The sequence below is a fragment of the Silene latifolia genome, chromosome 9, assembly GCF_048544455.1.
Source record: "Silene latifolia isolate original U9 population chromosome 9, ASM4854445v1, whole genome shotgun sequence".
In the NCBI taxonomy this organism is placed as follows: Eukaryota; Viridiplantae; Streptophyta; class Magnoliopsida; order Caryophyllales; family Caryophyllaceae; genus Silene; species Silene latifolia.
Window position 1 is genome coordinate 32629073 of NC_133534.1, and position 25830 is coordinate 32654902.

General features: G+C 41.0%; 2 protein-coding genes, 1 long non-coding RNA gene and 1 other non-coding gene across 5 annotated transcripts; 2 read left to right on the forward strand and 2 right to left on the reverse strand.

Annotated features, from left to right (window-relative positions):
• Positions 1-918: 918 nt before the first annotated feature.
• LOC141599502 (uncharacterized) lies at positions 919-6055 on the reverse strand. The gene is made up of 6 exons (XM_074419530.1): positions 5638-6055; positions 4010-4209; positions 2601-2741; positions 2433-2513; positions 1621-1745; positions 919-1312 (listed from the first exon to the last, which is right to left on the reverse strand). The coding sequence occupies exons 1-6, from the start codon at positions 5858-5860 to the stop codon at positions 1264-1266; spliced, it is 819 nt and encodes a 272-aa protein (XP_074275631.1). The 5' UTR covers positions 5861-6055; the 3' UTR covers positions 919-1263.
• A 2841-nt stretch (positions 6056-8896) lies between these two features.
• Positions 8897-14704, reverse strand: LOC141599501 (putative alkaline/neutral invertase B). Of its 2 annotated transcripts, none has more exons than XM_074419527.1 (5): positions 14285-14704; positions 12449-12948; positions 11511-11942; positions 10274-10832; positions 8897-9334 (listed from the first exon to the last, which is right to left on the reverse strand). In XM_074419527.1, the coding sequence occupies exons 2-5, from the start codon at positions 12887-12889 to the stop codon at positions 9039-9041; spliced, it is 1728 nt and encodes a 575-aa protein (XP_074275628.1). In that variant the 5' UTR covers positions 12890-12948; positions 14285-14704; the 3' UTR covers positions 8897-9038. The 2 variants fall into 2 exon arrangements, with proteins under 2 accessions (XP_074275628.1, XP_074275630.1); XM_074419529.1 differs by having other exon boundaries at positions 14210-14704.
• LOC141604044 (U6atac minor spliceosomal RNA) lies at positions 9920-10047 on the forward strand. Its single transcript, XR_012525869.1, has one exon. It is a non-coding gene; the product is annotated as a U6atac minor spliceosomal RNA (small nuclear RNA).
• Positions 14705-21916: 7212 nt separating the features above from the next.
• On the forward strand, positions 21917-23651 carry LOC141602573 (uncharacterized). Its single transcript, XR_012524535.1, has 2 exons — positions 21917-22007; positions 23448-23651. It is a non-coding gene; the product is annotated as an uncharacterized LOC141602573 (long non-coding RNA).
• The last annotated feature ends 2179 nt before the right edge of the window (positions 23652-25830 follow it).

Below are 25830 nucleotides of genomic sequence, written 5' to 3' on the forward strand. Positions count from 1 at the left end.
TAATGCAGACGTAGCCCTAAGGCTTTGCCGTGAATCAGTAGCAGACAGATTAACAAAAGCGAGTAGGACAGAAAAGGCGAAGCCCATTCCAAACAGGATGAGATGGTTTCAAAGAGTTGAAGGGAGTTCCTATACTTATTGACAGTTCTCAATCGATCACGTATCATCGCATTCAAATTAGATCATTTGGGGCCATGTAGGTACACCGAGTCACGTATACATTGAAGTGTTTAGCGCCAAATCATAGGCGTATTAGATTAGCGGCTGTATACAAATAACCATTATTACCGCAATAAACATGTATCACCACAAGGAACGTTCATAACAGGCTCCTAAAGTCGTTCGAGCTGTGTATCTACCCTTTAGTTTCCGTCACTCGATAACATCTCAATAAACCATGTCACAATGAATTGATGCTATCAGCTTCATAGCAGCAATTCATACTCATTTATAATCACTTTTCTGCAAGTCAGTGAATTTGTTTCAACCAATAGAGCATCACCATCAACTCAATGGTGATGTAGAAGATGACTTGATGCATAATGCAGTACTTCTCGGTTGAGTTTAGATTAAGTTTGAGCACCATAGGGAACGAGCACACATTGGATGCTTTCACAAATTTCAATCATTTTCAACACCATGGCGCCAATAACTAATCCCGGTCATGTATTCTGGCCTTCAGTTTAAGACGTTCAATTCCATCTCGCTGATTATATTAAAGAGAGTTGCAACTCATAGATATTCTAGCAAGATGGTGTGTTTACATGCACGTCTTTAACCATTGGCAGGAAGGCATGGTTATTTGCACACCTTTAATGCACGCTGGATATTCTCGTTCCCATTATCCATCGTGTTTTTCAAATTAAGCGCTCTGTGGAACGCAAGGATAAGCATGCTAAAATTTAAGTCATCCTCAAAAGTCCAGAAAGAATTTGCAATTTCCAGAAGGCAAAATACACATACCGGTTTTTTCTCTGATCTAGGTATAACCGGATATCTGTTACAGAATCTGACCGTCAGCTACCATAAAAGTTACCACGAGTTTTTCCAGATAAATAAACTCAAGAACTTCATACTTTGACATACTTTTAATCAACAGTCCTAGAGAAAATGGCTATGTCGAAACAAGTGACATATTTGCCTGATAGCACTTAACTGTAGGCCTGCACCATAAGCGAATACATCCGAATAAGTTAATGAAATCCACCCTTTGAGATCGCTAAACCAAATTGTTGGTGCAGCTTGCCACATCGTGTTGTAAAATTATACAACTCCTGAAGGAAGTCGCATAACAAGTTGTCCTCCAAAGATGCTGCAAGCATTGAAAAAATGGAATGAATAAACGAAAAAGATAGATGAAAGGTGTGAGGTAGAAGCTTAAGTCCTTGAGTTGTGGTCAAAAATACATGTAAGATAAGCAATCTTGCCAGTCATTAAACATAGGATCAAAAGTCGTCAGTATTGGTTCTCTTCATACAACAACAATACCCCTCTGCAATGGCTTCTGCAAATTGCAAGTGGGGTAGGGGGTCGAATGTATGTGCCCTTACGATTCTCTTCATATAAAAAAAAAAAAAAACATTGACCAAAATAAGTAAATGAACAAGACAAGCGACGAACCTTTTGACATAATAATAACAAAAGTCTGCAAGGATGAAGGTTTGAACAATCTCCGAGATGAGGACAAAGGATGGCCATAATCCATAGCCCAAAGCAGTAAGGAGGTGCCCACGACTATCCAAAACCTAGATGAAAAAAGAGCGGCAAAAGATCACAACATAGAAGTAAGAATGAAGATCCTCTTTTATTGATTTTTATTATGCAAATTACGTACTCCTTATAAACAAGAATCCCCGGAGTTGCCATGTTATATTTAACCAATGATTCAAGACATTTATTCAAAGAGCATAGATGTTTACAGGCTTAGCCAATTAGAGATAATTCCTCCGGGTTCTTCTGTCATATTCATTTCTGTTAGATATTTTCTACTCAGTGAGCATATCTCAGGTACAAGCTCTCGCGACAAGACACGTACGGATTTATGATAAATGTTTTAAATAGGTAATTTTAGATTTACAATTGCTATTAATCATGGTATGAGAACAGTAAACGAAAAACTGTTCAAGAAAAAAAGAAGCAATTGACAACAAATCCAATCCATAAGAAACAACATGAATAAATTTTGTCAAAGAACACAAAGAGGACATCTCGCTAAAAAATAGGCAATCTAGTACCAAGGAGAATGGAATGTTGACCCTTTCCATGATTAACATTTCAGAGCAATTTTTAGTGCACTGAATAACACAAGTAAACAACAAAAGTCATACATATATTTTTATGAGTTCCAGTACAAGGAGATTGGAGATTTGGAGGGCCAGAAACACTGCATTTATCTTGAAACACTTTCTCAAACTTCAAGTTCAAAACAATACCTGAAGAACCCAGTGGGCACAACTCAAAAACCTTGCTACTCCAAGTGCAAACACATAATGAGCTGTAAATGGTTCAACAATCTGAAGGAACAAAACAATCGGGAGTCAAAAATCAACAGAGTGATAATCAATTAATCATAATACAGATTACTCCCAAGATAACCGCACCTTTGTATTTTGCATAACCCGCAACTGTGGCAGCACTGAAACAGCTTCTAAATATACACACATTGCCCACATAATTCTGTTTATAATATTGTGTGAAGTTGAGGGATGAACTAGGAATGCTAAAACAGCACATGGCGCCAACTGCCAAAAGAGAGAGGAAATATAATTAAATTAATACTCCCCGCAACTTAACAAGGGATATGTTGAAGTAGAAACAAAATACAAAATATGGTATGTGGGATACAGACAAGACACAAGACAGATTTCCAGTTGCAAGCCATATAAATCAATTCTGAAGCAACAATATTTTGAAGGTAAGGCATGGTGAAGTGGTTCCCTCTCCTACCTTCCATAGTGTACACATGGGTTTAAAATTTAAATCCTCTTTCCAACTAGACCAAAGGAATGCCCCTTCTCTCTCCCTCCCTAAACGGGTTTCGCCAGAACTTAGAAACAACAACAGATGACACATAATTAAGTTAAGGAAAAATGGAAAAAAGTTACTCAAAATAATAGGTACGCCGCATTAAAAATACTGATGAAAAAAACGGCATTTGCCATACACACGAAAAGTGCACAGAAGCAGTTAGCCAGAATCACCACTCGTGCAACTGTGCAAGTGGCAATGAACAAACTAACATAAGATTATGATGCAGCCCATTCACATACGATGTTGATATTGCAGTTTATTTATTAAAAAAACATTTTAAGAAACGAAAAGGTGATGAATTTACCAAACTGAAATTTGAACTCCCAAGTTTTAGCAGTAATACTAGGAAATATTAAACTGAATAACAAAGTCTTAATGCAATACAGTTCTTGTCTATTAACATTGTTCTTGACGCCTCACTACCCAAATATGTTAAAATAGTTCACATGGTCTGCAAGGTATTCCACGGAGCAGAGCAAATAGTGAGATCATTCATCGCTCCAGCAGAAACAAGGCAGTAATAGATACCTCAAACTAATGATAACACTATGATGGGAGTAGATTGACAACAGCTAAATATAAAGGAGAGACGCCAGTACATAATGATCTCGAAACTGTAAGATGTCCAGTCATATCAAAAGGTAGAAAAATGATCACCAAGTATATGGCTATATGAGCACCCAGCAAACGTTTAGCAGGTAGGCAAGGAGGCAACATAATAGAGAGATCAAAATAAATTGCTTCTATCAGCTAGCTAAGCCTCTTAATCTGTAATAATCAAATAGATGACTCGCGTCTGAGGGTAATGAAATTCCTCCTAAATCTCTTTTGGTTATTACTTATTAGTGTACTCAACCAAAAAATAATTGGAAAGACAAGAATACGAATGAAACAGCTTACCCTGATGTTAGTCAGTAGCCACTACTCGAAATTACAGATTATTTATAATTCACAGCCAAGTTAAAGTCACTTCACTCACCACATAATATATAGGAAAGTTGTCCTTATCCTCCATATAAGTTGACCTCAAGCTGAACCGAATCATATAAATTACCCACAACGTAAAAGCCAACGTAGCTGAATCAAGCAGCGTATGTATATCATATTCCATGACAAAACTACAGTACAGCCTTATTGCTAGAAATATAGCAGTCAGCTCTTGTGACTTCAGTGAGAGCCCTGCATATCATCCAAAGAAGAATAATTTATTGAAGATACAACCTCAGCAATACCAAACAGAAACTATAGTGCTCTCCCAACATTAAAAAAAAAAAAATAATAATAATTGACAAACATCTCAACAAAGTTAATCGGCTACTAATACTAATAACAAAACTAAAACTAATCATTTGTTTTACTCCAAGTCTCCAACCGCGAATTAATCTGTTGTCAATCTGTAACATACTCAATTTGCTGTCAATTTCACGGTGGTGGTAAACAGACCAAAAGGAGTATTAGCTATTGTGTTGGTATCACATAAGTGGAAGAATTAGTATTAGTATACATGTTGATTCCTCACTGAAGCCTTGGTGCGTCTAGCACCTTCTAAAACTAAGCAAGCATCATTGACTTCTTAGGCAGTTAGACATTAAAATAGCAAAAACTTTAAAGCCAAACACTCCAATTTGCTTTTCTAGAACGCAAACTTCCGAAATCCCAAAAATCAAGCAATATAAAGACTAAAGGAACAAGAATATTAAAAAATCTAAAGCAATTACTGCAATTCCAAAATCCAATTTCAACACTCCAAAAAACAATTTTAAAAAAAAGTACATTTAAAGTCCAGGTTCAAAACGCAAGTCAATTGATCCCAATTCAAAAAGCTCTGTGGCCATTTTAAGTCTTTACTAACAAGAAGTTAGAAAGAAAAAGGTTGGATCTTTATGCTTCACATGTAGGCAAATGCCCACACCAGAAAAGTTTAAATATTAACAGCTCTCTGGTTTGAAGTAAGCCTCATCAGATAGGTATCTTGATACAAGGGGGTTGAAGTTGTAAAAAATCAAGCCAAAAAAAAAAAAGAGAATAAATAATCATCTAAACAATACTCATATCGAAAAAATCATCTGAAAATTAACAATAATGCTATCAGGAATGTCCTTTCAGATAATTGACATTAAGCTACATAAAGCTACAATGTTCCAGCAATAAAAATTATAATTAGAAGAATTAAACGGAGCAAATTAAAGCCAAAAGATCAAAACTTTTAAAACGGCACAAAAATCCGATACCGCGAATATGATAATTACATAAATAAACCTTCAGATGAACTGCACCACTGAGATTAAACTGAACAAATTAAGCGAAAAGATCAGAGCTACATAAAGCTACACAACCTCAAATTTGTATCTCAAAAACAGAAGAAATTTGAAAACAAAAGAGATTAAACTGAGCAAATTAAGCGAAAAGATTAGAGCTTCAACACATCACCACAACCTGATAAATCAAAATTTAAACTACACAACCTCAAATTCATCTCACATCCAGAAAAATGAAAACGAAAGTGATCAAAATGCGCAAATTAAGCAAAAGATCATCAAATTAGCTTCAAAATTTGACGAAAAAATCGAAACAATAGAGATTAAAGCGAAGAAATCAAATGAATACCGGCGCAAGTTTTCTCCTTGGCGAGCTTATAAATAAGGACAGCGATACCAATGGCGTGAACGGCTTCGGCGGCGACGAAGAGATTATCGTGATCATGCACGACAGCCCTAAGCAAAACCAAGGCCGCCATTCCGGCGACCACCGCGAGAAACGCCTTTACCTTCGGCGGTTGTCGTTTTAGCCATAAAGTTATTGTGTGGATCGGCCTTCTTTGCGGCCTCATTTTCGATTGATTTAGGGATTTGATTTTATCTTTTTACAGAAATTGATTTGATTTGGGGATTTAGGTTTCTCTCTCTTGTCGTGTGTTCATTCGTTTCTTCTGAATTGAATTGATTAAAGGTGTGATTGTACTGAATTAAGGTATTTGATTTGGGGAAGTTGGTGGCAGGTGACCCGTCCTGGGACCAGGGGAGTTGGGGGGATTGTAGATACGGGGCGATTAAATGCGGGTTTGGATCGGATATATTTTTGTCGAAAAAAGAATTCTATTTAGTGGCAGGTAAATTGTTTGCAGTTTGTATTTTGGGATTTTCTCATTTATACCCCTGTGTTATTACCTTTTCTCACTTGTACCCCTGCGTATTTCATAAGCCCGCATATACCCCTCAACTTTACAATAACTTTCATTTAGGACCAAAAGTTAAATTCCGTCAACTTTAGTCCGTTAGATGGAAGATGTTGCATATTATTAGCTGCTAATTAACTTTAACTATCATTAAATCCTACTTGTAAGATTAGAAAATTAATTTTAAAAAATAAGAAAATGGTTTTACAAATATGAAAATTAAAGCATGCCCCAACCCCATCACAACCACCAGCATCCGCCAACTACTGCACCGGCCACCAGGGCCCACCACCCTACAAAACCAGTCCAATTTACTGCACTCCACTGCCAGCAGTATTTAAACTCGGCCACAATTTAGCCCCTCTCTCCGAGACCACCAAAACTAGGGGATGTATTCTACCGCCTTATTGTGAAGTTGAATGAAAGAGATACAGTGAAACAACGCTAGCACCAAGGAATGGTGAGCGCAGCCAGGAATGGTGGCTTTCGTGCGAGGTTTGATGAAGGTGCTCGATGGCAAGGTAGGCTGAGTTATGATGGCGGCGATCGGAGGTGATAAGATGTAGCTGGTAACAAGGGTACTTGCCGTGATTGAGGGGGTTTATTTAAAAAAAAAAAAAAAAATACTTCATTTTATTTCCATTATTACGATTATTTAGTATCAAGGATTAATTGAAATTGATTAGAGAATAATTAATTGTCAAATGATAAACTTAACAGATTTTAACTAACGGAATATGACTTCTGGTCACGGATGAAAGTCATTGCAAAGTTGAGGGGTACATCTGGGCTTATGAAATACGCAGGGCTACAAGTGAGAAAAGCTAATAATAGAGGGGTACAAATGAGAAAATCCCTTGTATTTTTGTAATGAGTTAGGATTTTGGATTTTGCACTGTTGTCGTTTTATTAATGGTACAAATTATACAATGTTGTCGTATGGAATGTAAATTGTGAATTTGTGTTGGTCAAACAGAATTAGTAAGTCGTTATACTTCCAAATTGTTCTACATAAATAAAATTTATATTTGTATTTTTGGTCGGAAAACGACTCATAAGAATTGTTTGTGGAGATATAAAATATAAAAATTTTGTGATGTGTAACACTTTAATTTGTGGGAATGAAATGAAAACAATCTTCTTCTTTTTTATGTTGGAGATGTAAACTCCACTTGGCTTTCATGTAACAAAAGAAGCACGAATTTTTGTTTGACACGGACATTATTTGTCTTAAATTTAAGACCGGTCAAATAATCCATACAGATAAATAGGATAAAAGAAGAATGCATTGGAAAATGGCACGTGAGATGATATTTGATTCGTCTTTAAACTTAAGACGGATAGTAGTAGCGTAGTTATGTTGGTTACTTAGACTTTCATCAAAGTTATTATAGATTAGGTAATCTAATACTCCCTTCTATTCATTCATTTTGTCCCTCTTTCCTTATCAAAGCTAGTCGGATTTTTGTCCCTCTTTCCTTTTTTGGTAACTTTTGTGTGGTCCAAATTTAATTACATGTGGGGTAGAGTGGAATAGAGTGTTTTGTGTGGTCCAAAATCATTTTCTTAATTCTTGTGCAAAATAGAAGGGGGACAAAATGAATGAATAGGAGGGAGTACTTGTATGTTATTCTGTTTCACAAACTTTAGTTGACCTACAAATTTTGTAAAGATGTAGTACAATTCAGGACAGTAAGGAGACACAAAGAAAAAGAAACCTAAATTAAAAGTGTGTCTTCTTGACTTCTTTAGCCGAGTGGGAATCGAATTGATTAGTTGACTTATTACTAGCAAAAGGTAAACTATTTAATGTGAGCTGCTGTCAACTTATTGTGGTCGAAACCAAATCGATTCAAAGAAGAAATAAAATATGATCCAAATCCAACTTTTAGAAACACCTACCTAATCCATTATTTAGAAATCCAAGTACAACTCATTGAACTCCGCTATTGAAAATTCGAGCTAAATCCGTCACCGATCCATTCACAATCAAACTGTCAAACCCGATCCGATTAGATTTTATAGAGAATTTAGGCTAGGTTAGACTTAAATTTTTAAATTTTGCCATATAGGTTAACTTTCTATTGGGTGAAATTGGGTTTTAGCTCGAGTTTTAGGTTATATAGTGTAGTAGATAGTAATGGCTTACCTAAAAAAATTATTTGATCGTATATGGATTGTAAAATTGATATAGATCACATTTGGATCTAGACCGATGATTGACTAAGAAATTGGATTGGGTTAGGATCACGCAAAATTCGATCTAACCCAATCCATTGCAATTACGATCTTTTGGAAATGGAGGGTCCATTTCCTTTCAGCGATGTAGATTCCATTTCGCGACAATCTAACGGTTTAATTTTCATCACTAAAATAAATAAAGGGAAAAGAAAACAGAATGAGAAAAACAATAAAAAATTTTGTAAAACGGAAATGTACTCCCCATTTTTTAGGAAACGGAAAGGATCCCCACTCAATTCAGTGCCATCCGCGGGTAGGGAAAACAAGTATTGCACATGACTCCTGTAGGGCACGGGTTAACGGTTTTTTGTTTTCCAGAAAGTAAATTTGGGGAGCATTAGACACAAAGTTACCAAAACTTACCTGAAATCACCCATCGAATAATTTTTTGAAATGAAATTAACTAGATTTATTTCCTTCCTAGGGAGTACTAGTTTCGCCATCAGCTCATCAATCAACAGGAAAGGAACATCCTAAGCATGAAAAATCTATATACAGGAAGCCATAATAAGCCATAAAAGTTCTAAAAAATTTGTTCATGAACCGCGATCTACGCCTAAGCTATGCAACAAAAACGGAATGTCTAAATAAATTAGGTAGTCCAGGATGCTGATCTTTTCATGACGGGCTTCATCTGTTTATCTTCCTCAAGAGCAATCATACCCAAATGTGAAGGGTCCTCTAACATCATCTTTGCAACCAGATATCCAGCAATTGACCAAGTTTGACATTTCCGGGACTGCTTCCCAATAAATCTTCCCTGCTTCCCATCATAATATTCCGGCCAGTTATCTTTCAGTAATCTGGATTCCGCCAGGTTTATGGCCCGTCTTGCAATTTGAGGACGTCCCGTCTTGATGCATGCAGCAGTTAAGAGCCACAAGAGCACTGCATCCATGCAAGTTTGCAAGTAAGTTAAATGGTGCAGTTTCAGTGAACTTGCAAGACAAGAATAATAGGGGACAAAATGGAACATCTTTAGCCCGTCCTAGAACTAGTGGCCGGATTAAGCGCTCTCACAAAAAGAACTTGGCGAGACACTGTCATTTGAGAACTTGTAATCCTAAGCAGGGTGAGGATGGTGACAAAATTAGTACTATTTTTACATGAAACTTAGATAAGACGGTCTTACTGTGAGGTGTTGCAGCACAATGCTGTGAGCTTTTAAGGATTCTGAGTGAGCTTTCAACTTTAAACTTATCCTAGGACAGTCTTACTAAGGACTTGCAGAAATTTTCTGTTACTTTATTTATAAGAATATAAGTAGGATGGCTTTCAGGATTTAGCAGTGGCAGAACCCTAAAATTATCATGCATCACATTTTGCATAATGTCCTAGTTTCCACTGGCAGATCTACATGTACTGACTAGAGTTTCCGGACACCAAAAAGCTAAACATTTTGTGCATTTTGCCCATGTTTCTGCTGAAAATTTTATATCCATAATTCATACTTCAAATGTCTTTAGAATAACCATGTTCATAAAAAGGAGAGACGCTTGGCATCTTCCCTGACAGGGACGGGAACAGCCCTCGGGCTCACCCGTAAGCACATAGGTTAAGGCTATCCGCCTGTCGCGGTGGATCCATAACCCAATTTTTGAAATTGTGACGGATGCTAAAAAATGGAAGTGTGTGACGAGATTGTTGACTATCTATACTTGATTAGGGGATTGTCTTTGGTAAGATTTGGCTTTATTTTTACCCCTTGGGAATGAATATAGCAACTACTCGTACTTTGTAGCAAAAGAAAAAGAAAAAAATCATTATAATCAAAGGGACACTGTAAATGAAACTTTCTTGAGTATTTCATAATGAAGAAGTATATACCTGGCCAGGATCCACCATTGTGATAGCTCCATCTGGTATTTTTGGGATCACAGCCTGTAATAATGCGCCAATCGTGGCTTTCAATGGCTGGATAGCAAACTTTAAGGGGCATTTCACCAACCAATTCTTCCCATCTTGCTTCTATAAGGTCCATGATGGCAGTAGATTGTTCGGCAGTGGCCATGGATGAAATGATAGCAATACAGTTGCCCAGGCAAAACCAACGGATATCCATTTTCGCAGGGCTGACATTGCCAATAAAGTAGCCTCCACGATTTGGCATGAAATCAAAGACCCACTCGGGAAGGGAATCGGGCATCACGTTAAATTTGTTTACAGCAGTATGAGAGTATTCTTCTGTTTTATATCGGTATATGTCGTTAAGCTGCTTAAAGTCCATCCAATAATAACTTCTCATGTGGTAGCTCAAAGCAGGAAGACGCTTATTTATTCGCTCTATGAATTCCTTCCCTTCATCGTCTGGCTTTAGCAAAACTGAAGCACACCTCAATGCCATGAAGAACAAGGCTTGGATTTCTAGCGGATATCCATAGACACCCTGTACAAGAAGAGTATCAGAAATAATTGAAGAAATGGAGCATATTTCTTTGTCAAACTAACAAAGTAGTTGTTCTCATAGAGTCACGGATGCCAAGATTAAGGAAAGTAGAGAAAAATACTTGTGAGTTCTGAATGACAAACACATGTAATAGAGTTGCCATGGGAGGAAATGGAAATGAAACTGTAGACATTCCCCCTTAAGACACGGTATACATCTCAAAATATCCTTCCATGGGCAATAGGCAAACCCGGCAAAAGGGTCGTTCAGGTCAGGAGATAGTCGGCTAAATCGAGTTGGGTCAGATCGGACGGGAACAGTGTTCATCCAAGTTTTCTACGGGTCAGGTCATTCAGGCCATGTTTATAAATCTAGGGTGTGGAAATTCATTATTTCGGAAATTTGGGTCATTTTGGATAAGGAAAATGTTCCGTTCGGATAAATTCTGGTCAGTTTCTGGTCAGGTGGGTTTCTAGTCATTATTGTTTTCTCTACTCAGGTGTACCAGCACTTTAATTCTAAAATCAGAGGTCAATCTAATCCTACATACCCTCATTTCTATCAGCTCTATATAAAGCCGCTATATTAGCAAAAGCATAAAATGTCAAAAATGTCTAAATTACAAGAAACTTCATTAAATCTGTTATCAGCATACAAATTTCAACTAGAAGAGCTTACCATTCTGCGATCAATCATGCAGCAACCATCAGCACAGAGGAGAGTTGGAAAGGTATCAAAGCCCTCAGAAAGACAGAGACTGAGGATAAGCCGCATACCCTTCTGGCATTCCGGCATGTCAGCTAATGAAGAGTCTCCTGTACTTCTTGTGTATGCTCGAAGCAAGATGATCCACCAAAATCCTGAATCAACAGGGGCAACTCTTCCAATAGCACTTTCACCAAAATCCGCTATTAAAGTTTCGTGATTCCTCACTGGATCATGGAAAACTTTAAAGCTAGCTGGCATCACACCTTCTGCCAGTTGGAATCGATCAATCTTTTTCTCCCATGATTGAAGCCGGAGAGTTTTCAGAAGAAAATTTCTCACAATTTCAGGTTCTCCGTTCATCAAAAATGCCAATGCACTTGGGACAAAATCCCTAACGAAGACCTATAAAAATGAAAGCATTTTAAGAGTTTGTGAGCACATAAGACTTGGGTACATGGTAACTTAGGCTCGGAGTTAACAAAAATTCTAAGATTAAGCTCTTGAAAACAGCACCGCAAGATTACAGCAATTTATCAGTAACAATGTTTCTCACAAGATGAAATTAGAAAAGGAAGTTACAACAACATTATCCCACTTCCTCAAGGCCTCCCCCAAATGGTTGGGTAGAAGGAGGGGGTCAATCGCAAGCATCCTTACCAATGTGTTGTTAGCACATTGATGTTGTTACTGGGTGATACATGAGAATTGCATCGAGCAAGTGCTATTTCAGAATAAAAAGAGTGTGGATTCATTGACTAAGTTTGCTTTATTTCATTTCATCATAATCTAAAATGGAATGGTGAATCTTTGTCTCGATTAGAAGCGGAAACATCAAATGGTACAAAACCAATTATAAAAAAAATTATATTAAAACCATTTTAAACATCAAGCGGAATCTTTGTCTTCACCTGATCGTAGTTGCATTTTTCTTCAGAACTATCTAAAGCAGCAATAGTTCCAACGGGCTGACCACGAAAATAAACCAAGGAACGCCTCAAAGCATCCCATGCTTCACCAACAATTGGATGAGGCTCAAAGCCAGCAAGTGACCTAGGGGTACTAAAACCTGATCTGGGAGTGTTGATACCAGATCGTCGCCCATTGGCCAAAATATTTTCAAGATGATCTGCTAAACGGGATATATTCTCGGCATTTCTTGTTGATGCTCGAGGGGTGGCGTTTGTGAACTCGTTTAGGGACCTTTCATCAAGTGATCTTTGCCTGCTTTCCATGTTCAAGGTCCGAGGCCTGTCCAACAGCTTTGCAAAATCACGTTCTTCAATTTCATCTAATGCATCACGCGGGGTTATATTTCCATTCTGCGTGACTTTAACAGAGAGTTCTGACATTTTGAGTGATTTGAAGTTCAAATGGGATAGAGGGGCAGAAAATTTAGCTTTTCTCCAACCTGCACATAGAACCGTCAGATCATGCTCACGTTGAAACAAACGAGAATTTCATTCACTATAAGTACCAGATGCAAATCACAAGACAATAACGTTACTCAGCACCTCAAGGGTTTGCGCGCATATGGTAGGATAAGGGAATCAGATGTACGCAACATTACCCTATGTCATTGACAGTGTCACAGTAAGGAAAAGCTATTTCCATACGACAAGGGTCTCCACATACTAAAACAAGTAACTTCACGAAGTTGTTTACATGGAAATATATTGATGTTAAGAGGCATAGCACTATTCATCCAATCCAAAACAATAGCCATTGTGCAATTTTCTAAGCTCCGCCACAATACAATCACAACCAACCACGGAGGCACGGAGCACAACTTTCTCTTACATGTAAAACCAATCCATATTCTCAAGTATTCCTCGTTTAACTAAAGGCCTAATGGATCGGTATCACGGTTAAGACCAGCTCATATAAGATTTTTGTGGTTAATGAAAATCTAAGAAAGTAGGCCCTTTACTTAGATCACAATTTGAGGGAATTACAGCAAAATAAAAACTCATAGCCATGAATTAACAGCGTCGTTATCGATGCTGCAGGCACGCCTAATCGCACAAGTCTAATCTTAGATACTCCCCTAGTTCTATCTAATCAACTGAAGTGGAGTACTAAATTTGAACAAATCAAACACGGAATATTCCTCATCTTTCTAATTAAATGCCATTGTTTTCAACAATTGATTGTGAAAATAACATCATTGAGACATTGACAATCAATATTTTTCATTCTTTTGGTAAGGAGGTCCTTGTCACATAAATCATCATTTATAACAAATCTCAAATACACTTGTTGGGAAATTAACTCGAATCTCCCACATGCAACAGAAGCACCCGAATCCCAACCCCCAAGTACTATACCAAGGGGTTGGGATTCGGCCATTCGGTTAACAGTTCAATCGGGTTGGTGTAGGAGATTGGTATTAATTCTAAAATGGGTTTCAAAAACTCTGAGAATTTACATAAACACACAACAAAACAAACCCAGATGCAAAAACTATAAATCAAAATCAAATTACCCAAAAGATCCAAGTCAAAAAAAACACATGCATGGCTCTAAATTAATGAACATAGATTATTTAACAACAATTAACTACAAAACAATCAAATATAGCACTACCCACAACAGAATTATGCATGATTAATACACATATCATAAATACAAATCTAAATAAACCATCAAAATTCAAACTTGATTAGTACTACCTTACACTTGTATTCATTTGTGATTGTGAGGAGTATTTTAATAAAATGTAAGGAATAAGGATTAATGGAACACACCTTAGATTAAAGGGTTAGTTGTGATTTATGTGACTCAAATTTGTTCAGTATTTGAGCAAATAAAATGAGAGAGCAAGAGTCCTACTTCGAAGCAACTATTAATAAGGGTGTTGTTATTTATAATAACGTATATTTTATATAAGAAGAACTCTATTTCTCCATTTATTCAAGAAATGTAGACAATATCGTCATCATTTCTATTTTTTATAAAAGAAAAAAAAAATGGAAAATGAGTTGGATGACTGATCAAAAACCCAACAATCAATCACTGAAATAAATAAATTAAAAATAGGACTGACAATTATCATTCACTGACATTTCTGCCACTAGTGATTTTTATTTTCTCTTGGGAGTTTTTTATTTTTTTATTTTTTTGCTGGGTGTTATGTAGGGGAAAGTTTTTGTTTGTTTAAGATAGTCGCTTTACCAGGAAACTGACGTGAGTATAATAACTAGGTCCAGCTAAAAAAAATACTCGCTCTGTCCCAATCACAAAATACTTCTGTTACATCGATTTTTATTATCCTCTTTACCCAAAAATCTTATCTATATTAATACAAAAGACAATACTCAATCCTCAGCGCCCCACGTTTAAATTCATGTTATGGTGGGACCCGTGAGTGTGCAATGTATTTATTTCTTCAGATTTTCGTCTTTTCAAATATACGATAAATTCCGTCTTACAACAAATTCTATTAAATAATATTATGAAAAAATTCTATGAATTAATATTATGAAATAATTTTATACATTTCGTGTAAATAAAATTCTATGAATTAATATTATGAATTACATACATATGTTAAAGTTGATTATATTAGATTATATTTCTTTTATCCGGATGTAAAGTTTTTTATGTATGCAATTTTTATTTACAAGAGTAGATTACGTTATTTCCTTATAAACCAGTGTATGTGAACACTTGTTTGTAACAAATTTAAACATTAATTATGTAGATCGTAGATTTAGACCAACTAAATAAGTACAATAGAAATGCAAAAACAAATTGTTCCGGGTGTAATTCCAGAGCAAGTGTTGTTACCACCCGTGGCTTGTAGAATGATGTCTTGAGTTGGATCCCTCGTCTCTATCGTTCCTCTCGGCCTCTCCTGCAACAATGAACGAACTGAGGGTTTGACTTTGTGCCAAGCGTACTCACTTCGACGCTCAAGTCAGTAAACTTAGAGGGATAAGTTGTTATTACTTGGCTAAGGATGTATTGTAGAGAGATAAGGGAGATATTACCAGATGAATAGTGATTCTTCGGTTAATTTTTTGGATCATTTCCTCAATGAAGGTTGAGGAGTATTTATAGACTTTCACCTTTTGTCACGTAGTGGCCAAGTGGCCAAGTGGCTAGCAGGTGAAAAGACCGTTCTACCCTCGGTCGATGGACCCATAGCAGGCCGGCCGAGGATCTTGGATATGAGTACGCGGGTACGTGTCCCATTGGCCGGTTGCGGTAGCCGAGACCCCAGTGACAGTAGATGGGTTGCATCGGCTGGACTGTCTAAGTCGTTGACTTTGTTGTGGATATCCTTGACCTTGCTCACTATGTTGACTTGGTCAGCGGTGCAGAATATGCCCCATCAATTTGCCCCCAGCGTAGTCTATGCCGTGGTATGGGCTCCGATGTATGCTGAGCGTATATTCTGCGCAAGTAATTTCTGAAACTTTTCTGTATCGGCTTCCTCTACCTCGGCCTGGTTCTTCTTAGGCCGTACCATATCCCCCCTCCACATGGATGTGTAAAGGGCATCCGATGTGGAAAAGGAAGTGACGCTGGCCGAGACCAGGGTTGGGAGTGCCGGTTGTTTTTGATTGCCCCAGTGCCGGTGCTTCCTAGCTTGGTTGATCATGTGGCCGGCGGAGAGCAGATACCTAGGAATTTGTTGAGGAAGATGAATGGGCGAAGAGAGGTAAAGGGGCGTGTTGAAGACGCTTGATCACTGTTGCATTGATTGACGTTTGACTGTTGCGACGATTGACTTTCCATGGTTGCATGTCTGACACGTGTCTGTTAGCTGATTGGCTGGCGCTTCATGGGCTGTTCTCTGATTGGTCCTTTTTCATGGGCTTTTCCTTATAAATAGGGCAGTTATTCCGTGAAATTGGCCACCAATTTCACACACTCCAAAATTTTCTTCTTTCTAAACTTTTAAGGGCTTCTTTGTCTTCTAATTTTCAGAGTTGTTACTCCGGCGAGTGTTTTTCTTCAAGGTAAACAAACAAATTTCCTCACTTCTTATTTTGTTAAATAATCATTGCCATCATGTCTTCTGCTGACGTCGGGACTAACACTTCTGCGCCGGGGGGTTCCCCGTCGCGTCTTGATGGGGAGGGGATACTAGATGCCATCCCGATAAGGTTTGGGGGCCCTAGGTCTCCTTCTCCCGAAGTTGATCCTCAAGTTTTGGAGGAATGGGAGGATGACGATGATGTCGATCATGACGTGACGATTTTGGTGATGATCTTTGAAAAGGCTCGTCCTAATGAGGGGAGGCAGTACGTTATGGATCACGGCGACGCCTGTAAGGTCCGCCTTGACCGTGCTTGGACCCATAAGTTCGCCAGTTGTTCTGGCGAGACATTTTTCGAGGGCCATTTTTTCTTTGGCAGGGACTACAAAATTGTTATCCCTGAGAAGGGTCAGGCGGTCTGTTGCCCTCCCCCGGGTCACATCGGCGTTTACATGCGGCACTTGGAGTACGGGCTCCGGTTTCCGCTGAATGAGTACGTTATGGCCATTATTAGGGCCATGAACGTTGCTGTTGCCCAACTGCACCCGTTGGCTGTGAGGACCATAGTCGGCTTTGTCTGGCTTTGTCTCTTCAAGGGAGAGGCCCCAACGGTGAATTTATTCCGCCGGCTTCATCATCTCCGGCCATCAATCTTTGGCCGCGTCGGATGGTACAGTGTGCAAACGGAGCAGGGTTATGTCTCTGTTGACAAACTTACTTCTTGCAAGGACTGGAAAGATCGGTGGGTGTATGTTAAGGTGCCGGATGACTATCCGCCGCCCGCTCCTTTCAAAGCACCAAGTTAATTTGCGGTGTGAGACTAAGGCGGAGCACGACGGATGGGTCACCGGAAAAAGCTCAAGATGGATGCCAAGCAAGGTCCCTCTTAAGGAGGATGAGAAGCTGGCGATGAGGCTCTTTGAGGCGGACAAGAGTGGGGTGCCGAAAAGATGGATTCCCCCAACGCAGATCATCCTCCAGGATGAGCCGCTCTGTCATGTCGGCCTCATACCGGGTGAGTGGGGTCGGTGTGAGGCCCATCACTGCTCTCAGTGTTCCTGTTTCTCGAACTTCGATTTATTTCTTCTACTTAACTCTTGCTTTGTTTCCTTCGCAGACCACTTTGGACCGGACACATCGAGGATATCCTCCGGAGAATGGGGCTGCACAAAGATAAAACCGTTGCTAACTTGCATCCCAAGGCTCTAACCCATGACCGCAGGACGTCGCCGAATGATCTCATGGATCAGCAGCTGAAAAGCTTGAATGCGGTGGAGGCCCAGGCGAAGGTTGTTAGTAACATGCCGCGCCATACGCGAAAAACAAAGTCTTCGGCGGCGATGGCGTCGACATCAATTCCACCTCCCATTCCCCCTGTTCAGAAGGCAACGGTGGAGATCGTTGATATCACCAATGGGAAGGACTCTGATGAGGAGGGGTCTCCCCTTGTCCGTAAGAGAAAGGAGACGACCTCTACCCGTCGTTGCTTCGCCTGGCCTTTGGCGAGGAACGCGTCCTCCGCCAAGAAGGCCAAGCACGGTACTGATCTATCATGTGGCTCAGATTTAGCCGGTTCATTAGGCGCTGCTGATGACGGGCTCTCTGGCATGTCTATGCATGTTGATACTGATGCTTTCGTTAAATTTTTGCAGATCAGCCGCTGTCGGCCGTCGCTCTTATTGAGCAGCAAGTGGGGGAGAAACCCGCGCAGGCTGGTGATCATAACGTCACCGTTGACCCTTCATCCCAGAAGGCTTCCCCCTCCCGACTGCAGGCTGGTGATCGAAACGTCACCACTGACTCTTCATCCCAGAAGGCTTCCCCCTCCCGGCTGCAGGCTGGTGATCGAGACGTCGCCACCGACCCTTCATCCTGAAGGCTTCCCCCTCCCGCTTGTAGCGGAAAGCGCGAGGCGATCGAGGAGTGGCGAGATGGAACGAGCTGACCGGTGCTCGTATTATAGAGCAGGAGAAGGCCGTGGCCCAGTCCGCCCTTGAGCTTAATGCCACTAAGAAGGTGGCCGTGAAGGCGAAGCTGGATCTCCTCAATGAGCAGAGGCTTAGGGGAGATGCTTAGAAAGCGCTCTTGGCTGAGAGAAAACTCAGGGAGGACGCTGAAAAGGAGGTCCTTGCTGAGAGAGCCAAGGCCGAGGCTGCTGCGGCCGAAGTTGCAAAGCTGCTGGAGAAGTGTGCCCTTGTTCAGAGGCACGCCGACCTTTATTTCCAACAGAGGAATGAATTCAGGGGCATGCATCAGATCTAGGGGAAGGTGATTCGGAGCAAGGAGGCCATTATTAGACAAAAGGAGGAGGACATTGAGATGCTCCAAACCGTCATGCTCCCTAACATGTGCACCGAATTCCGGGATCTGGCCGAGGAAGCTGCCAGGGAAGTGATTGAGGAGCTCTTCCCTCTCGAGGGTTCCTTTCCGTGGGGCAAATTTGACGAGCTGTTTGACGACAAGCTCGAAGCTAAGGAGAAAGCCGTGGCAGAGAAGGCCAAGGAGGCGGTGAGGGTGATGATAGAGAAAGAGGCGGCCGCGGAGAGTGCAGCCCTCGCTGAGAAGGCTAAGGCGGCCAAGGAGGAAGCCGAGAGGGCAAGGGCAGCTGAGGCTGCTAAGAACGCCGCTGGGTTGCCCATCGAAGAAGATGCTGCTACCGCTGCTGATGGCAAGCAGCAACAGGCATAGGGAGACGGGCGGTCGTCACCAGGCTCACCCGGCGTCTCGAATAGCTTCAGCTGTTCGGGAGCCAATTATTAAGCCTTCCCTCCCCGCCATTTTTTTGGCGCTTCAAATAATAATGTAATCTTTTGTTTTTCTTTTCCTTGTATTTTGTACAACTTTGGTAGGTTGTGTTTTGGCTTATCCTTATGGGGACGGCCGTCGTCTGTATTCTCCTCACTTGTAACTTATCATTTTTAATAAGAGTTCGTTTCTTTTATCTTCGGCTTGGCCGAGGTCTTTACCTCACTTTGAGTTTTCTTGCGCTAATAGTTGAGCGTATCAACTGTACTTAGCGTCTTCACTTTGCCTCTGGCTTGGCCGAGGTCTTCTTTTTTTTTTTTTTTTTTTTTTTTTTTTTCCGTCTGAGTTGACTTTTTGTTTTCGCCTCGGCCTGGCCGAGGCAGTCTAGAGTGCGCATCCCAACTGTGTTTAAACGTTTTTAAGGCGTTTTGATCGTTTCTGCGAGTATCAATCGCGCCGGGCGAATCGCGCGGCGTCTTTTCGAGGGTGATTGCCGCTCTTGTCGGTGTGTGTGTGAGAGCGTACGCTTATTGGTAATGACGGCCGCTCTTGTCGATGTGACAGTGTGAGCTGGCGTCTTATTTCTTGATGACGGCCGTGGCGTCTACCACTTGGAGTGACTGCGACGGCGTCGAACTCTTGGGGTGACTGCCGTGGCATCTACTACTTGGGGTGACTACGACGGTGCCTGCCTCTTTATGGAGACTACCGCTCTTGTCGGTGTGACAGTGTGAGCTGGCGTCTATTTCTTGATGACGGCCGTGGCGTCTACCACTTGAGGTGGCTGCGACGGCGTCAAACCTCTTGGGGTGACTGCCGTGGCGTCTACTACTTGGGGTGACTGCGACGGTGCCTGCCTCTTTATGGAGACTACCGCTCTTGTCGGTGTGACAGTGTGAGCTGGCGTCTATTTCTTGATGACGGCCGTGGCGTCTACCACTTGGAGTGACTGCGACGGCGTCAAACCTCTTGGGGTGACTGCCGTGGCGTCTACTACTTGGGGTGACTGCGACGGTGCCTGTGTAACACCCCGTATTTTATTAAGTTGGATAAAATTCTTTTAATTGCTATTTTGAATTTAATTACATCATTTGACGATTTATATATATATGCTTAGCTAATTAATTAATTTCATCATAAGTCGATACGTTAATTTTAATAATCATTAATAAGTTTATTTAAAGTTAGTTCGAGTTTATTGAAATTAGTTCGAGTTTATTTATTTAATAATTTCCGTTTCTTTACGAGTCCTTATGAAAGTTGTTTTAAGTGAACCCGAGATGGATTTTGGGAACAAAACCGTCCAATTAGCTATTTTGAGCTTATTTCACTAAAATAGCAATTTTTATTAATATCCGTTAGTTTCGTAAAAATCGCTAATAATTCCGATTCAAGCTGATATCGTATTATTTCCGTTAACTAGCTGAGTTTATTTTATTTTCACTCATTAAATTTATTTATTATTGATTCCGCTTTTTATTCTTGAAACTTTTACTTAAATCGGTTAAATTTAACTCAAACGGTTTTAATAACGATCGAAGTTTCTTAACGACGAAGAAACGTACGTATAATAAATAGCAGGCTAGCAGTTTCTTTGTCTCATTTATAAACAACGCACGCCTGTTTTCTTCTTCTTCCTTCTTTTTCCTTCCTTTTTAAATCGTTCTTTGAAATTTGATCTGTTAATCGACGCGTCGGTGCTTGCGTTCCTTATCCGTTTTCAACTATTTTTGTTCCATAGCGCTCCTTTCGTCGTTTTCGTCAATCCGTTGTAAGTAAAATTCATTTTCGTTATGTATTTTTACAAACCCAATTTATATTTTTAGCTTTGTTTATTATAAGACGGTTGTATGTACTAAAATAGACGGTGTGGTAGAATATTTGTTAGTCATAAATGATTAGTTCAATCGGAAAAAGGTAATAATGATAGGTTACTCAAGTATTACTTGTTAAATTTGTGTATTTTGAAAATTTGGTTAGTCTGTTTTATAGTTGAGACGGTGTATAATTATATATAGGGATCATTATGGATGTTAATTAGTCAGTTGTATAGTTGAGACGGTGTATACTGATATGTGGAGATGATTGAGACGGTGTATACTGACCTCTAGGGATCATTTGGGATGCTAGCTAGTAAGTGGTATATTTGAGACGGTGTATCGACATGTAGGGATTGTTTTGGGATGCTATTTGGGATCTTGTTTAGTTGTGGTATTGTGCGAGAAATTAGGACTTTTTTTAAGTCCGCTTTGCAGTACTTTGGGACATTTTGGGACTGTTTTGACTCGGTTTAGGACTGGTTTAGGATTGATTGAACTGTTTTGGTACAGTTTTTGTGCAGCCTTCGATTGTTTTGGGAAAGTCGAAATGGAGGCCGTGTGGGCTGTTTTGGCCTCGGTTTTGGGAGCCGTGACAGGCTGAGTTGGGCTCAGTTTTGGGACGGATAAAATGGTGCTTTATGGGACTATTTCTAGGGCGTAAAAGTTGTGACAATTTTCTTGGTATGCCTGTCAAAAGGGAGGTTCATAATGGTTTATGAACATATGACAGTAGCTAATGAATATGATTTACATGTTTTGATTTAAATTAATTTCCGTCTCATATTTTATATAAAGATAATTCGTTAATATCGTCCTTTCACAGTTATTTTAGGTGGCTCATATGTGGTTGAAGAGGAAGAGTAATTTTGGGTTTTAGAAGCTTTCTCAAGTTATTGCTTGTCTCTTTGCTAGCTTAAGGTAACTATTCCGAGTTACTCGACGAGTTAATGTCACATTAGTAGTAAATGTGGTGCTTGTTGTTTGTTAAGTGTTTAGGTGATTGATAATGTTTTACTTTCATTTTTCACATGATAGAAATTGGAAATAGCATGAGAATAATATAGCAATAAAATTTGTAATTTGGGCCAAAGTAGGCCAAGACTCTGAGCTGGGCCAGATTGACCGAACGAGTTTGGTCAAGCTAGGTTTAAACCAGTCAGCCTCGATTTGACCGATGACCCGTCGCGGGACTCGGGTCGAGGGTTTGTCTTTGAGGTGAGATTGGTTGTTTTTGGATGTTTTATGTTGATGCCTTAATAGTTGTAATTATCATTTCACATGTTGGTTGTTGGATGAATTGGTTGCCTTATACTTCAGTCTTCTTGTCTTGTTGCCATTTTAGCTTGTTCTCATGAATTATGAGATTAACGGTTAGCTGGAGTTTGGATTATTATTGATATTGAGGATATTGTTGGATTGTCTGTTGAATAGACATTTATATAGCCTTTCACATGATAGAATGTTAGCATTTATGTTGGTAAGTTGGACTTTTTGCCCTCTTATGGTTAAGTGGGTGTCTTACTTGACTTGTGTGGTGAGTCTTGTGTGGTGTGGGATAAAGTATTCAAGCTGGGACTAGCTGGGACTAGGTTCTAGGTGAGTATTTCGGCCTTCATCATAGATAGGTCTTTATAGTCTCTGACGAGTATATGTTCACTGCTTGATAGCCTTTGTGTTCCTGACTAGTGGATTTATATCCAAGTTGGGGCATGACCTCAGGTACTTATTTTGATAGTATGGGGTCAGCTTAAGTACTAGCCAACCCTTCGGTGGTGTCCTTAGGGTACTCACTTCACTTTGTTTTAAAAAAAGTTGTGGGTCTTGGGTGCGGTGGTGTGTATCCGCATGTCTAGGTCTGCGCAGATTTTAGGCTAGGGTTGTGTTGTCTCTTGGCCATGTTTTCTTAATAGTAACCGCTGAGCCAAGATACCGGTTCGATTACCTTCCCTACCTCGTGGTATAGACTCGAGTTACAAAGTGACTATTGACGGGGCTAAGAACTTATGCCTGTCTTTGATATATTGCCCTTTCTTGTTTGATGATTCTATGAATCATAGAAGGTGAGATGCAAGCCGGCTATGGTTGATAGAGTTTGGATTCCTGGATGTTATGTGATTCACATGATAGTGTAGTATGAGTCGGTCTAGTATTCACATGCTAGGACTATGTGGCGTTATATTGTTGTTCACATGATAAGCACGATTGCCTTAGCATCTATATGCTAAGGCAGTGTGTGATTCGTATTCATATTCTTATGTTTACATGTTATATTAATTATGACATTTCGTGGTTGGGAGAACTCGGAGTTACTCCCCCATCGACCGTGGCTTTCGTATTTGTATAAAATGCGAATGACAGGTAGGTGATGCATATATGGGGTACATGGACGAGCTAGCGAGCAAAGTAACCTTGGGACCTAGATTGGCTTTATTTTATGGTGACCCTTAAACCCTTTTTATGTCACATACATTTTAGGGACATATGTCTCCCTCTTTACATTTAGTTGTATAATTTGCTATTCGCGACTTTAGCGATGGTTATGTTATGAAACTTCTAGTTAGACCTTGTATGTTTGACACCTTCCAATTTGGATATCTTTATAACAGGTTCAGGTTTTAAAAATTACAGGTTTTACCCAAATGAACCTATTACAAACATATCCATGCAGTTCTATTCTAGAATTACGTGTTTACTTTTCTGCAATAAATGAGGGTGTCACAGCCTGCCTCTTTATGGAGACTACCGCTCTTGTCGGTGTGACAGTGTGAGCTGGCGTCTATTTCTTGATGACGGCCGTGGCGTCTACCACTTGGAGTGACTGCGACGGCGTCAAACCTCTTGGGGTGACTGCCGTGGCGTCTACTACTTGGGGTGACTGCGACGGTGCCTGCCTCTTTATGGAGACTACCGCTCTTGTCGGTGTGACAGTGTGAGCTGGCGTCTATTTCTTGATGACGGCCGTGGCGTCTACCACTTGGAGTGACTGCGACGGCGTCAAACCTCTTGGGGTGACTGCCGTGGCGTCTACTACTTGGGGTGACTGCGACGGTGCCTGCTTCTTTATGGAGACTACCGCTCTTGTCGGTGTGACAGTGTGAGCCGGCATCTTCTTCCTGTTAATGACCGATGGGGAAAAAATGGACACTTTGATGGAAGACTTGGACGATTTTTCATTAGGTATAAACATGCGTTGGGGTGCCCACAGCTATCTTGGCACCTCCGCTGCTATACAAAGTTTTCCCGAGATTACCAGCGTCCTAATGGCTCGTCAAAGGTACACCTTCCCAGTCAGCCGCTAGTTGCATCCATGAGGTCGCCCTCCTGTTGTAAGGATGGATTTTTTCCTTTCTCTGACTTCTTTTCCACTTTGAGGGATTGCATGTTGCATCCTCTGGCAGCTATCTGGACGTTGACCACCTCGTCATTCTCGTCCTTGGAGACGAGCTTATGCGCTTCCCCCCGGTCCGAGACATACATCAGTGTTAGGGCCCGGATGGACATCACTGCGTCGGCCTCGCTCAGAGTGACTCGGCCTATGAGAACGTTGTAGGCGGACGAGCCGTCAATGACCACGAACTCGGCTAGGACATTCTTAGCCGCATTCCCTTCGCCGAACATCATAGGCGGTCGATTGACCCAGTGGTACCAGCCGGCCCCGAGAAGTGTACTGTGGATTGGTGCGGGGGCTTAAGTCCTTGACTCTCGGACCGAGGCCGAGGAAGCACTCCCCGAACATGATGTTCGTGTAGGCGCTGTGTCAATCGGGCACCTCTTGACCAGGTGGTTGGATATGTCCAAATTGACTACAAGTGGGTCATTTGTGAGGAGCGATGACTCCTTCGTAGTCCTTCCTTCCAATAGTCATATCGGGGATGTTGGAAGCGAGGATCGCTGTGTTGGGCACAAAGTTGATGGCCTGATATAGCTCGTTCAGGTGCCGTTTGTGCCCATGAGCGGACCCTCCGTTCTCGTTGCCCCCGATGACAACATGGATCACTCCTATCCGTTCAAGGACGGATTTCTTATCCGAACCGCCGGCGTCGATCTTTTGGCCTTTGGCAACGTATTTGCCGAGGCTCCCCTTCCGGATCAGTTCTTCAATGGCATTCTTCGATGCGGCGAGTTGTCGATAAGGTGACCGGTGTGGCCGTGGTACACAAGATCTTGGCTCGTGTCACCGTCTCCCTTCGGCTTGGGGGCCTTTCCCACTTTCGGCCCTCGTTTTTGCTCGGGGCGAAGACCTCGGCGGCCGATACGACGAGGGGGTTTTATCATTATATCGCCTCGGTGGTACGATCCCGAACTCCACCCGGCGCCCGTCGAGTCCTGTTTCTGGCAGATTTATCAGACCGTGGCCTATTATTGTCACGGCGTCTTTCACTGCACCGTGACCGATTATTGTCACGGCGTCCTTCATCCGGGTTGTCCTCCCGGCTCTTCTTTTCTCGAGGGTTTGGCCTCGCTAGGGCCTACCTAGGTTTTGTGATAGTCCTCCACTTTAATGGCTTGATCGGCCAATTTCTGGCGGCGTCCAAGGTCGGGCCGCCGCTCTTGATGAGCTCGTTTTTAGGTCTCCCCTTGGGAGGCCTTTCATCGCGTGAAGGCGCCGGTTCATTGCTCGGCTCGCGAATTTGTTGAACCTTGGCGTCGAACCTCTTCACATAACTCCGGAGGGACTCGCCTCCCTCCTGTCGATAGTCGGGAGGTCCGATGTCTCCACGGCCCTCCTCTTGTTGCGGGA